Here is a 13,093-nt window from a genome sequence, read left to right as displayed (position 1 = left end):
AACTTTTGTATTGTTTTTAATGGTTACAGTTTTTATAGCTGAATTTGGTTCCTGATGAGCATAAGCAATAAATTAGGTGCACTTGGCTAATTGCATTTTTTTCAAGTAATGGAGCATAAGTGGAACTTCCCATGACAATGCATAGGCTGACGTCCTTTCCTAGAGAGGCTGTGGGTCCGTCTTTCTACCTTAGAGTACAACTTGGTGTCTTAAACAAACTCCTTTAAATTAAAACAAATATTTTAAGAAAAAACCCAGCATATTTAATCCTTGATTTTTCTGTTAAAAAGACTGAGGGGGCACAATGTAAACAAAATCACAGCAATAAGGACAAGTGGTTCCAGAAGCCAGACAGGAAGCTCAGCTCCAAGTGGCCTCAGTGGTCCAGGGTTGTTGTAGCTCCAAGGATCTTGCAGGGTGGTTGCTTAGCAGTTTCAGTGCTTTAATGTCTTATTAATTATTTTATATCAGTTTATCTAAAAAATTAAGTGAAAGCCTAAAGGCTTGTTTTCAAGCAAGAGAAACCCCCTTGGCAGGAGATGCCAGGGTAGCACCTCTGGGTAGGCAGCCCATGCTGGGCTTTGTGGTGGCTGCAGCTGCCTTCCTGTAGATTCAGAGGTCAGTCTTTTCAGGTCCCCAAATGTGGAAATTTTAAAGCTTCCACATGGTAAGTGTAGTTGGAAATAATGACTTCAGCTGCTCTCGGTGCTTAGTATGTTGCTACAGAGTAATGGGGTATTTAGCAGGTGAGCTTTTTGAAATAGGGTTGATTTTTCTATTAAAGAAAATCTAATGGAGACCCGGGCCTGGCCTGGTGTGGGCGTGGGAGGGCGCGGGAGGGCGCGCGAGGCCAGGGAGGCTGGAGCTGACTGTCCCTCTGCTTGCAGTGGGCCTCCTGGGCTTGCTGAAGTGGCGCTCCAACACCAGCCTGCTGCAGCAGAACCTCCGGCAGCTCATGAAGGTGGACGGCGGGGAGGTGGTGAAGGTAAGGTGGCCCGAGGATGTTCAGGCTGCACTGTTTTCTTGTGCTTTCCGGTGGACGTGGGTGCTGACCCCATGGCTGCGTAGGGTTCTGGTCACAGTCCTGTCCACACACAGCGCAGCCCCCTGAATGGGCTGCCAGGTCAGCCAGGAGTTTTCTGTGGCCAGTCTCCTGGGTCCTATGCAGCGCTGGCCACAGCTTAGTGGCCTCCGCACGTCCCACTTTGACCTGCTGTAAGGTGGGATGGTGACTGTCTTGTCCAGGGGTTGTTGAAGATCCGACCTGTGCCTGGCCTGCAGGGATGTGCTGTGTGTGTCACTCCTGCTGTGTCCATGGTAGTGTCCTCGAACCTCGAACATGGTAGTGTCCTGGAACCCGGGCCCGTCCGCGGCCTGGAGGACTGTGGTGCGGGACCCAGCACAGCCCGAGTCATACCTTACTTTTTTCTTTCCTGCAATCGAGGACTGTTCTCGCCTCACACCTCAGCTCTGGAGATGCCACCATTTCTTCCAGCCTTCACAGCTCAGAGTCTGTGAGATCCAAGAGTTGAGGGCATGGGGTGATCTGAGATCCCTTTGATTACTCAGCTCCCAGATTCTTGATCTGGGATTGTTGATTGTGCTGCTCTTTCTTCCAGAATGGGGTACTCCTTTCTTCTCACGTGCTTGGGTGGCTTTTCCTTGCACATGGGAAATGCCTTCTCATTTGCAGTGAGTTCTGTGTAGGTCACGGATGCTGACCTGGTCACCAGCATGCAGTGTGTAGTGAGCAAGGTCTCCACAGCGAAGTCTGTTCATTTCCTGCCTCGGTTCCCTCACCCTCTATGAGAAGTGCCAGGGAAGGGAGCCTGCCTTATCTCTGCAAAATTAATTACTTAAAATGGCCTTAATTAACCAGCAATGTGCTTAACTTCAGAATGAATTAATCTGGTTGCACTACTTTCCTAAATTCCTTGTGTAACCATTTAGACATATCCGTGCTAATCTTAAAATTTTAATCGTCTTCTCAATCCTAGCTCTGTACCAGTGGCTTGGACAATGTTAATTGCATTTTAAACTTCCCCGGGTTCTATAAATTCCCCAGTTCAAATGGAAACTGGGTGAATACGTGAACATACTTTAGAAGACACCAGTTAATGAAATTTTGTCCTCTTTAAGGCTCTGTGTCACGTCAGGAGTTCTCTGTACTTCCGTTGACCTTTTGTGGCTTACCAGGAAAGGCGTAGAGCTGTGTTGTCCTGCTCCCCACCCCCAGGTCTAATGTGCTGTCACTGATGCTTGTTCATCCCTGGGAAGGATTTTCCCATCGCCCACCTTCCTGTATACAGGGTACGCAGGTGGCCTTCTCGTCTCATCTACTGTGTGCCTGACCTTGCCTTCTACCTTTGCTGGCACGTCCTACAGACTTGTGTGCCCACAGAGGTGACCGTAGTGTCTAAGCCACTGGCTATCAATGGCCAGGACTTGAGGAGTTCCTGGGCTGCCAAGGGTTCCTTTTGCTTCATTTAGGGACGCCAGCAGGTTGTGGGTCCTGGTGCGTCTAATTGAGGCATCCCTCCTGTGTGTTTATAACTGATTGTAGGAAGAGGGCCTGTTTGACAGATTGAGGAAGGTTCTGATATATTCAGTTAAAGCAATGGTTTCCCATTAAGTTGGAGAATGAAATTGGTGATTTTGGTTCTCCAGCGGGTGGTCTCAGAGACAGGGTGGGGTTCCTGTAGAAGCCCTCCTCTGCCTCCACGTGGGGACCCTCTTGCCCAGCTCACCCCGACCACACGACTCTGCAGCTGCACGAGGGAGGCTCTGGCTCTCTGTTTCTGCTCTGCTGACCAGGTCAGTGGTCTGCCTGGGATTGGTTGTCCTCCTTTAGGCTTTGTGTGAACTGGAAGCGGCTGGCAGGAACATGAGGTTGTTGGCAGATGGCGCACAGTTTGAACTTTGCAAAGATTCACATTCTGAAAATGAAGGAACATGCTAGCAGAGTTATAGGGTGGCGCAAGCCAGGTGACCACAGGGCCTCTTGAGCCCTTGCTGTCCAGACTAGCGAGCTTTTGGGTCAGGGTGGTTTAGTTCTCTGCCATTTATAGGTGGCATTTTCTGATATAACCTGGGGGCCAGGCAGCACAGTAGACTACAATGAAGACTTGCCCCAGTGAGTCTTGGCTCTCTTGCTGGGCATGGGGCTGTCCTCCCTCCCGGGGACTTCCGCCTCTGTGTCCGGTTCCACGACGCAGAGCACAGGTGGATGAAGCAGGGCCTGTACGTGCTCAGAGAAGGTTCCCGTGGTTTGGTTCCCACAGCGTCTCAGGGCTGTGACAGTTTGAGACCCTCTGTGTGGTCTGCAAGGACCTCTGGATATTGGCATAGGCTGGACCATTCCGGAAGCATCCAGATCCTATGCGATTCAGTCATCGCTTTGATGTTCTTGCTATGGGGCCACCGTACCCACTCTTCCTTTTACAAAATACTGGTTTCATCAGGATTCTATTCTAGTCCATAGACTCCCCCCCTTCATTCTGTCCAAGTTGCTGGCACAGTGTGTGGTCACCCCCTCTGTTTGACATCAGAGCCTGTCCTCCCCTGAACGAAGCCTCCCACCTGAGGCAGCTACTGCCCGTCCTTCCTGCAGCCAGCAGTCCCCGCTGCCGAGAGTTCCTGCTCTGGACATTTCGCATGAATGGAGTCACGTGGAATGTGATCTTCAGTGTGCGGCTTCTTTCTCTTGCGGTGTCTTAGGGAGGCGTGCGTGTGGTAGCTGGGTAGGGCCTCACCCCTCGTGGCCGGGGCGCATCCCATGGCAGAGTGGACCTGACAGCTCTTCCTCGGTCCGCTGATGGAGATGGTGGTGTTTCCACTGGGGGGTTCAGTGAGGAGCAGTGCTGCTGTGCGTATTTGCGGGCTCGTCTGGCGTCGCCTTTCTTTTGGATGTGGACCGAGGATGAGGTTGTCGAGTCCTCTGCAGGCACATGTCTGTCCTCGCAGGAATCGTCTCTTGTCCAGAGCCACAGCCCCGTGTGACCACTGCCCGCCTCGAGTGCACCAGGGCTTCTGGACCTCCACTTCCACGCTCGCCGTGTCCGTCTTGGGCGTAGCCTTCCTGGCGGGTTTGCGGTGGCGTTCGCTGTGATTCATTGTCCCTGACCACTGATGGTGGCGTGTGCTGTGTGGTCCTTTGCATGGCCAGTCCCACTCCATGCCCACTGCTGTCCCCTCCAGTGCCACCTCTCTGGTCCGTCTTCCGCTCCCTTCCCGGGAGCAGGGAGGTGCGTCTGCTGGTGTGACGTCTCGGTTTCTCTTCATTCATGAGGCCTCTTGTTCCACGGGGTCATATTTCTTTGGTAAATTTCAGTCGACTACTTTATCGATTCTGGTTGGAGCAGTGCCCTCTGGCTCTGCTGAGGACCCCGGTTTCAGAATCACACTCCTCTTCTGTCCTCGGCCTCTCGCTGGGTGGAAGGCCCTTTCTGTTCTCGGCTGGAACCTGTCCCTGTGCGACTTCTGCCCAGGCTGAAGTCCTGCACTCGGTGTGTGTAGAGAGCTCAGATCCTTCTTTAGAGTCGCTGTCCAGTGCTTTGTCACCAGCCGGATGAGAACCAGAACGGGGGCTGGGCAGGTCCCAGGGCTGGGGTGGGCTGGGCCATCTGTGGCTCTGGTCCGCCCCTCCGGTGGCATGTCTGCTTGGGATTGACTGGGGAGGTTCTCTCCCTGGGCATCGATGGCTGAGTCAACCCAGATGGTAGGTGCTTTCTAGGTAGCGCTGGGGGCAGTGGGTGTTTGGCGTCTTGGGAGAGGCAGCAGTGATTCTGTGTGGGGGACGGGGGCCGTGACGTTGTCCCTGTGTGTCTGTGCAGTTCCTGCAGGACACCCTGGACGCCCTCTTCAACATCATGATGGAGAACTCGGAGAGCGAGACTTTTGACACCCTGGTGTTTGATGCCCTGGTAAGAGACCTTCCCTTCCTGCTGGGGAGCTGGGGGGCTGCCCCACAGTCCCCCAAAGACGTCCAGTCAAAGGGGAGGCATGGGCAGGTGGAAAGAGCCTTTCCCTGTGGAACTAGTTGTGCACATGCCAACGGGATGGGAAGATAGGAGGGGGGACCTGCTTCTGCCTGGCAATGCTGTGGTCTCTTTCCTCTAGTAGACCTGCTGGAGGAAGGTTCCGGAATGGTTGTTGTAATGTCTTTACTGAAAATATTGCTGATTAATTTGACAGGTTTTTATCATTGGACTAATTGCCGATAGAAAGTTCCAGCATTTTAACCCTGTTTTGGAGACCTACATTAAGAAGCACTTCAGTGCGACGTTGGCCTACACGTGAGTCTTTCATTTGTTTCAAAACCAGCACTTCTTTTTCTTGAATGCTTAGTGTCTAGAGTCTTTTTTTGTCTACGACTTTTGGCAGTGACTGTACATTTCCCTCCTCAAAACTTTGAATTTACTGGGATAATTTTTATTATTGTGTCCCTCTTAATAGGCCTTGCAATCTTGTTGAAAGAGATAACGTGGTAAATTATCCTAACGTGCTGGAATAAATCCTTGTTCTCCTCCCTACCTTCCATTCATCTTTGAGGTTTTGGTTTATGCTCAATGAGGCTGGTACGTGCATGTGGAGTGTCTGCCACACTGGGAATTCCCAACAGGCCCGATGAACGAGGGAATGGATGTGCCCTGTTGTGGGGTGATGGGTTGTGTGGTGTGAATTAAATGCCGTTTGTTCTCTTCAGTGTATCTCCTTGCCTTCCCTTTGACTCCACAAGCTTTAGCTCTAACTGACTTACATTCTTGGTTGCACACCCAATGTCCCCAGAGGTCCCCAGAGGATGGCAATACGCACTGGGTATGTTCACCTCTGGGCCTTGAGTTCGACAGCATAGTCCTGGAGTTCGGCTGCCTGAGCATAAGATCTACTTTGTAACTTACAAGCTCTGTGGTCTTGGGCATGTTGCTTAACCTCTCTGGTCTTCACCTTGTCTGTGAAAAGGACATGGTTGTAGATTTGTTTGAGAATTTTAATGAGTTATTACATGTAGCATGCTTGGGAGAATCCCTGATGCTTAGGAAGCACTAAGCAGTTGCTGGGTTTCATTATCATTAGAGTTGTTATGATGATGTGTTACTTGCTTTTTCATGATGGGATTTATTGGCACTAATTCAAAGTTTGTATTGTGCAAGTTGCAGTGAAAAATAAAGATCTTCATCATTTCTTTAAGAGTAGAATCACTGGAAATCATTCTTTCTAGTGTCCACAGGTCTGAGTCCTAGCCCCCACCTGGGTTTTGAGTAGACTTCAGTTGAAATCTGCATTCCCTGCCTGTGAGCAGCCTGGAGCCGAAGGTCACAGGGTTCTGGCTCCTGAAACTGACTGATGACAACCTGGTCCTGGGCTAGACCTTTCCCGTCCTGCCTTGCCTGGGTATTTATTGCAGGCTGGTGGGTGGAGCCACCAGGTGGGCAGAGAGGCACAGAATGTCCTCAGGCATGCAGAGCAAGCTGTGACCAGTCTTTTATGAGTCTTTGGCTAAAACTTTTTCTTTAAGACATTTTCTCTCAGTGGAGACTCCAGTTTGTTTTTGTCATGAACAGCTCTTTACAGACTGCAGGGAGGAAGATTGAGTGGTGTCTTCTCACTGTGGTGGCTGAGGCCTGACCCTGCAGGTTCATGGCCATGACCTGGGGTTGCTGCGAATGCGGCATGCTCTCTACATGTGGCTGCGTCCCGAGTCTCCTCCTTGTCTGAGACGTGACCCAGCGGCTCTTTTCCGATCAGACTCTGTACTTTAATTTCAGAAAAGGAGAGGAAGGACAAACTGGCCGCTCTGAGTGTGCGCCCTGGCTGGCATGGCCCCTGTGCTGTGCTGTTGGTGGGCAGGGGTGCTCTCATGTCCCCTGCTGGAAAGATGGAAATGGGGCGTTCAGCAAGTTGCTCAATGGGAGAAAAGTGAAAAAGTTCTGTTTTATCTTTAAGCTCTGCTGGGTAGAGATGAGAACCAGTACCCTCCCGTCCAATCTCTGCAAATGCAGAGAGGGCCGTCTTTATTTTAGAAAGTAAGTATTCTTATCATGTTTTGATCAACCACCCAGCGCAGATGGGTCCTCAGCCACTGGGACATGAGTATTTCCACCTTGAAATGCCAAAGAAGTCAGTACTGACACTCACAGTTCTAAGCAACTCAGGGAAGGCCGCCTTCTACATGGTCTCTCCCCTTCCGTAAATGTTGTGATAGGTCTTCCCGAAGAACTGCCAGAGAAGCAATGGAAAGTTTGGGCAACGGGAATCACTTCCTGAAGAAGTAATCGGAGGTTCTTGGAGTCTGGCCACATGGGAGTGACCAGCTCTGGTCCAAGCGAAAGGGGGCGAGGTGTTAGCTTTGAGGACTGTCCTTCACCGTAACCAGCAGGACTGGCTCCTTCTGTCCACTGAGCTGTGCCTCATGGAGTTGCCACTGGCTTCTCACCGACATGATTGGTGCTCCATTTGTTCTGAAGCCACGTGCTCCTGCCAGGAGCATGATCTTCATGCACTCATGAGATGGCCTGGCAGGTTTATTTTCTGGTCGGGGCTGTCCTCTTTGTGAATCATCATTGTTTTTCATTCTTTCCTTGATTAACTTGTCGGAAGAGTTCCCAAAGTGTATTCTGTGGGTGGTTTTTTTTTTTTTTTTTTTGAGGGGTAATATTAATAGGGGTGAAATGAAAAGGTATCTTGAAGTTTGGGAACATAATTTAAAAGAAGTGAAACAGAACTCATGCCAGGACTTGAGATGTTCCCATGCATTGAGCTCCTCTAGGAGATGCGAGTGCTAAGTTGCTCTTTCAGTGGGGGGGCCTTGGCTCTGGACCCCACAGTGGGAGGATCCTGCCAGCCCCAGCCTCAGCCCCAGCCCCAGCTCCAGCCCCAGCCTCAGCCTCAGCCTCAGCCTCAGCCCCAGCCCCAGCCCCAGCCCCAGCCCCAGCCCCAGCCCCAGCCCCAGCCCCAGAGCACACTGAGACCCCGCTGGCAGGCCAGCCCCTCCGGGAGGTCAGCTTTCCCACTGGAGTTCTGGAACCTGAGCGTATTGTGACTTCTTAGTAAAATAGGTCATGTTGGGTCACCTGTGTGGCAGTTACAGTGGCCCTTGTGTCTTATACTCGTCTGGAGGAACAGTCTGACCATGCTGGCTCAGAACCTAACCAGAGAGCTGTCTGTACCCGAGCAGACTCCTGTTAGGAGTGTGGTGCATGCTTCAAAGCCACAGTGAATTCTTCAGTATATAAAGGGTGACTGGAGACTCACCAACTTTTGCACTTTAGTTTGGTTAATGGATGTCCTTGTTGGTCTTTGTTATCAGGGTTGCCCCTGTGCCCCTAGGTTTTAGCGAATGGTTGCACAGCCCAGTAGATGGAAACCAGCACTGTGCGGAAGCTAATTTAGTGGTGCTTTTGTGAGTCAGAGGACATTGCTTGGAAGTGAGTCTTATGCGCAAGGACTATTAGATTAGGGGCTAGTAGCAGTAGGAAGGGTAGAAGTCTGAACCAAATTAAAATTTGCTTATTTCCACTCCTGCCTTCATCATTTAAAAATAAGACATCCTCAGTGTAAAAAACACTTTATAAGATTACATTGCAGAAAATGAAAGTCTCTGCATGTAACACTGCACATTGAAGATAACCACTGTCTCTGGGTTTATTTTCCATGGCCATGCTGATATCATCACTGTGTGATGGTGTCTGCTCATTTACAAAATGTTGTTTTTGCTTATTCAAAATTGAAAAGCTGTTTTTCACTGTTACGATGTGTATATGGTAAAACTCACTTGATGAGTTTGAACAGCTGTTTACACCCTTACAATCACTGCCCAAGACAAGCTCTCTCACCTTGCCTCGCCTCTGAGTCCGTCCCACCCCTGAGAAGCAGGTCCTTCCTGATTTCTGATCCATGTGTTTGTTCCACCTGCTCTTGGGCTCTGGTTGGTGGTGGCGTGGCTCCCTGTGGCTGGCCTCTTCCTTCGGCATGGGCTCCGGAGGCCCCTCCATTGCCTTACACCCCATTGTCCGACTCTGCTTTTCTGGTCGCTGTGTGGCCTGTGTGGGTCCTCCACCAGACCGAGTGTCCCTTCGCCTGTGGATGGATGAGTGCAGTCTGTCTAGATTTTGCTTATAAAGCTCCTGTGAATGGTCTTGTCTACTCTTTGTGTACATCTTTTTCATTCCCCTGGGTGTGCACTTAGATCAGGATAGCTGGAGCCACGGTACTGTGTGGTCTACTCTGCCAGGAGTTGCCCTGGGTTCTCCACAACGGCTGTGCCACTTGTATCCCCGACAGTCCGTGAACATTCCAGGTACCGTGTATCCTCATCAGTATTTCGTTTTGGCTGACTTAATTTAGAGCCCTTGTAATGGGGCAAACAGCTATCACTGTGGTCTTCATTATTGGTTACCTGATGACTGAAGATATTTAGTACCTATTTATTTTTTATTTGCTATTTGTGAACTGATTATCCCAATCACCTTTTCACTTTTGATTCTTTTGCTTATCTTTTTAGTACTGATTTGTAGGATACCTCTACACACACATGCACACAGAGGCAGGGACGGACAGAATGTCAGACATGAATTCTGAACGCTTTTCCTCTGCCTGTGCTTTGCTTATCCTTTTCCCTAATGTAGACTTTTGATGAGCAGACATTTGTAATTGTTTTTGAAACTCGATTTATCATTTTAAAAGACAGTCATGGATTTCAGCTCCATGACTAGAAAGTCTTTGCCTGACCAAAGGTAATGTCAGTACCTGCATTGTCCAGTGTCACGGCACTGGGTTCATGGAGCTACTTAAATAAAACTAAATTGAAAATTCATTTTCTTGATTGCAGTAGGTCCATTTCGAGTGCCCTATTGCCAAATTTGGTGAGTGGCAGCCACATTGGATAGCTTAGCTGTGGGAGAGTCCCGTCACTGCAGGAAGTTCTGTTGGCACCAACAGTATGTTAGTAGCTTTATGCTTTTAGCTTTAAGTCTCAGTCATGTAGAAAATGCATTTAGTGAAATTCAACATCCATTTATGATCAAACCTCTTAGCAAAGTAGGAATGGATGGGAAATTCCTCAATCCGATAAACAAAACAAACAAAAATTGGACTGAAGTTGTAGCTGACCTCATACTGAAAGCTTTACTTGGAAAGCTTTTCTCTTAAGTTTAGGAACAGAGCAGGATGTCAGTTCTTTCTGTGTCTGTTTGACGGGATGAAGGGACTGTGCAATGAAGCAGGAAAACTAGCCAAGAAGGGAAAACAGCAATGGAACTGCGTCCTCACACAGTGTGATCTTGCGCAGAGAGAATCCTGTGTGAGGTAAGTCTCAGACCAAACAGAGTAATGACTGGTAGAACTAGTAAGTAAGCTTAAAGAAGCTGAGATTCAAAACTTAGTGTAATGGTTCCACAGGGTAAACATAGGCCAACATATCACATTGTATTCCATAAGTGTTATGATTTTTTATTAATTAAAAAATGCCAAGTTACATATTCCAAAATAAAACAACCAAAAAAGCATAATCAGTTTTGTGCATACAAATAATTGGGAGATGAAATTAAAAGTGTTGTACTATTTACTGTATTTTTGAAAAAATAATCAGATACCAAAGAACAAATTTAGCAATAGATGGGTGATACCTCTGCCCCTGCAAATTGTAAAATATTATCTAGAAAATTCTAAAAGGAACTAAGTAGAGGTACATACCATGTTCATAGATTGAAAAAAACCTTGCTTGAATGTTCATTTTTCCCAATTAATCTGTCATTTCACCACAATCCCATTCAAAATTCTCATATGCTTTAGTGAAAAATTGGTTAACCGATTTCAAAATTTATGTGCATATGCAGAATGTCTAGACTACCCAAATAAAGTTTCAGAAAATGAACCTGATTTCAAGACTTACTATTTGCAGGAAACCAAATCATGTGGTATTAGCATAAAAATGGACGAAAATGTCAGTGGAAGAGAATGCAGAATACAGGATGGACCCACAATAGACTGTCTCGTGCCTTGTTTTCTTTTAGCAGCATGGCCATGTAACTGTCCTTTCCCACGGTAGAAATGATGGAGTTTCCCCCTCCACCCCCAACATCTGTGTTTAACAGCTGTGAAATATCCATCGTAGGGCTCTATCATAATTTACTTAAGCAGTCTTCAAATGATAGACATGTGCCTCGTTTATGTGGTTTTATAGACAAGGCTGCAGTGAGCATCATTTAGTATGCTGGTAATTGCTCTGGTAGGGCAGATTGCTAGCAATTGCTGATGTCAAAAGATTTGAATGTTTTCAATTGAAATAGATGTTGCTGATAGAGATTGGGTTACACGTTATCAGTTTTCCCTCTAAAACTGCCCCCTTTTATTCTGCTGTCAGCGATATGGCTTCCCCACGTCTTGTCTGTCCCGGGCAAAGCTTTACTTCTTTTTATATTATTTACATACTTAGCATTGTTTAGATGCTGCAGGGTCTGGCACATGGTTGCCTGATGCTCTACCAGGTGGCTACTCCCCAGCCTTATCTTGTTATCTTAATATCCATTTATTCATTTTATTAATAAAGTTGATTACTTTTAAAAATATATTTTTCAACTTTTCCTTGCTTAAATTAACCTTCTTACATATCTTGAAGTTTTGACTAAATCTGTTGTCATTTGAACTTTCTACTTTTCTGAAATAGAGCCAAATGGGAAAAAAATTAATGCTTTTTCCTTTGTTTTTACTCAGAAACTTTAAAGAACTATGTATGAATTAAATACTTAATTTATGAAGCTATGAATTACAGCCAAATTTCCAATACATAATTTATTTCTATCAATTTTCTCTAATATCGGTGGTGAGATAGAAAACGTAAAAATAATTCTGATATTTTTGGGGGCTGTAAATTGTCTAAACATTATTAAAAGTAGGTTCTTAATGTTTTCATGTTAGGGGTTATTTTCAGCTCACAAGTTTTAAATACCTGGACTATGAGAAGTATAGTCAGTATGCTTTTAAAGCTAATAGTATTGTGGGAATTCTGTTATTAAATAATGTTAAACATTGTCCACCTATACAAATTCACATATCCACCTGTGCTCTTTTCATATATTGTTTTTACCTTTGTAATATGAATCTTAGATAATCAATTAAAAATTGAATAGTGTTTCTTTCCTATTTGAAGTTTGGCTTCTAAGCCTTTATTTTCAACGTAAGAACTCTGATTTTAGAAAATCTGTGAAAATGAGGAGAGGTGGCCGAGTTGATTTCTAGTAACTAATACTGTTAATCGTGCCATTTTTATGGTGGTGACATACCCCCAATTATACTTACCCATTATGAAAGGCACAGTTCCTCGGCATGCATTGAGAGAGCCAACACGGGGGGTTAGTTCCAGACCTTACTGATATAATATCTTTTTGGAAAAAAATTTGTGGCTGTTCGGCTGTAGTGAAAATCTTCTTGGTTTGTTGTTTAGCCTTGGCTTCCTCATCTGCAGAAGAGTAGCACTGTTTCACTGTGTCACCTGAAGATTAAGTTAGACAACACTTACCAGGCTTAGAACCACAGCTTGAGGCCAGGGGCGCTTATTAAATGCTTAGACCTACGTCCCCGAGAGACATTTCGCATTGCCTCACCTGATTAGGGAACTTGCTGTGAGTAAGCATATACTGATCAGAGGAAACCAAAATAAAAATAGCAGTTAAGAATTAAGATGTGGGGCTGGAGTGGTGGCTCAGTGGTAGAGCGCTTGCCTCGCGTGTGTGAGGAACTGGGTTTGATTCTCAGCATTGCTTATAAGTAAATGAATAAAATAAAGGTCTATCAACACCTAAAATAAAACTAAAAAAAAAAAAACAAAAAAGAATTAAGATGTGTCAGTTTTCCAGACTTATCCCTGACGTTTCCCTTGTGGCTAGGAAGCTGACCAAGGTTTTGCGGAACTACGTGGACAGTGCCGACAAGCCAGGAGTGAATGACCAGCTGTACAAGGCCATGAAAGCGCTGGAGTACATCTTCAAGTTCATCGTGCGCTCCCGGATCCTGTTCAACCAGTGGGTATCCCCAGGCCCTTCAGAGGGGCCTCCTGCCTCTGTTCTGGTCCCCTCCTCTCCTCTCTCCCCTGGTC

At 47.0% G+C, this 13,093-nt stretch overlaps 1 protein-coding gene across 1 annotated transcript in view; it reads left to right on the top strand.

Annotated features, from left to right (window-relative positions):
- DOCK1 (dedicator of cytokinesis 1) overlaps positions 1-13,093 on the top strand; it is a 490,559-nt gene that overhangs the window by 93,759 nt on the left and 383,707 nt on the right. Inside the window, 4 exon segments of the mRNA XM_079137291.1 lie at positions 888-985; positions 4,833-4,922; positions 5,194-5,294; positions 12,885-13,019. Of these exon segments, the coding sequence (XP_078993417.1) occupies positions 888-985; positions 4,833-4,922; positions 5,194-5,294; positions 12,885-13,019 (424 nt within the window).

This window comes from Sciurus vulgaris (genome assembly GCF_902686455.1).
Source record: "Sciurus vulgaris genome assembly, chromosome: 4".
In the NCBI taxonomy this organism is placed as follows: Eukaryota; Metazoa; Chordata; class Mammalia; order Rodentia; family Sciuridae; genus Sciurus; species Sciurus vulgaris.
Note: the sequence above shows the minus strand (reverse complement) of the source record. Positions and strands in the feature narration are given on the sequence as shown.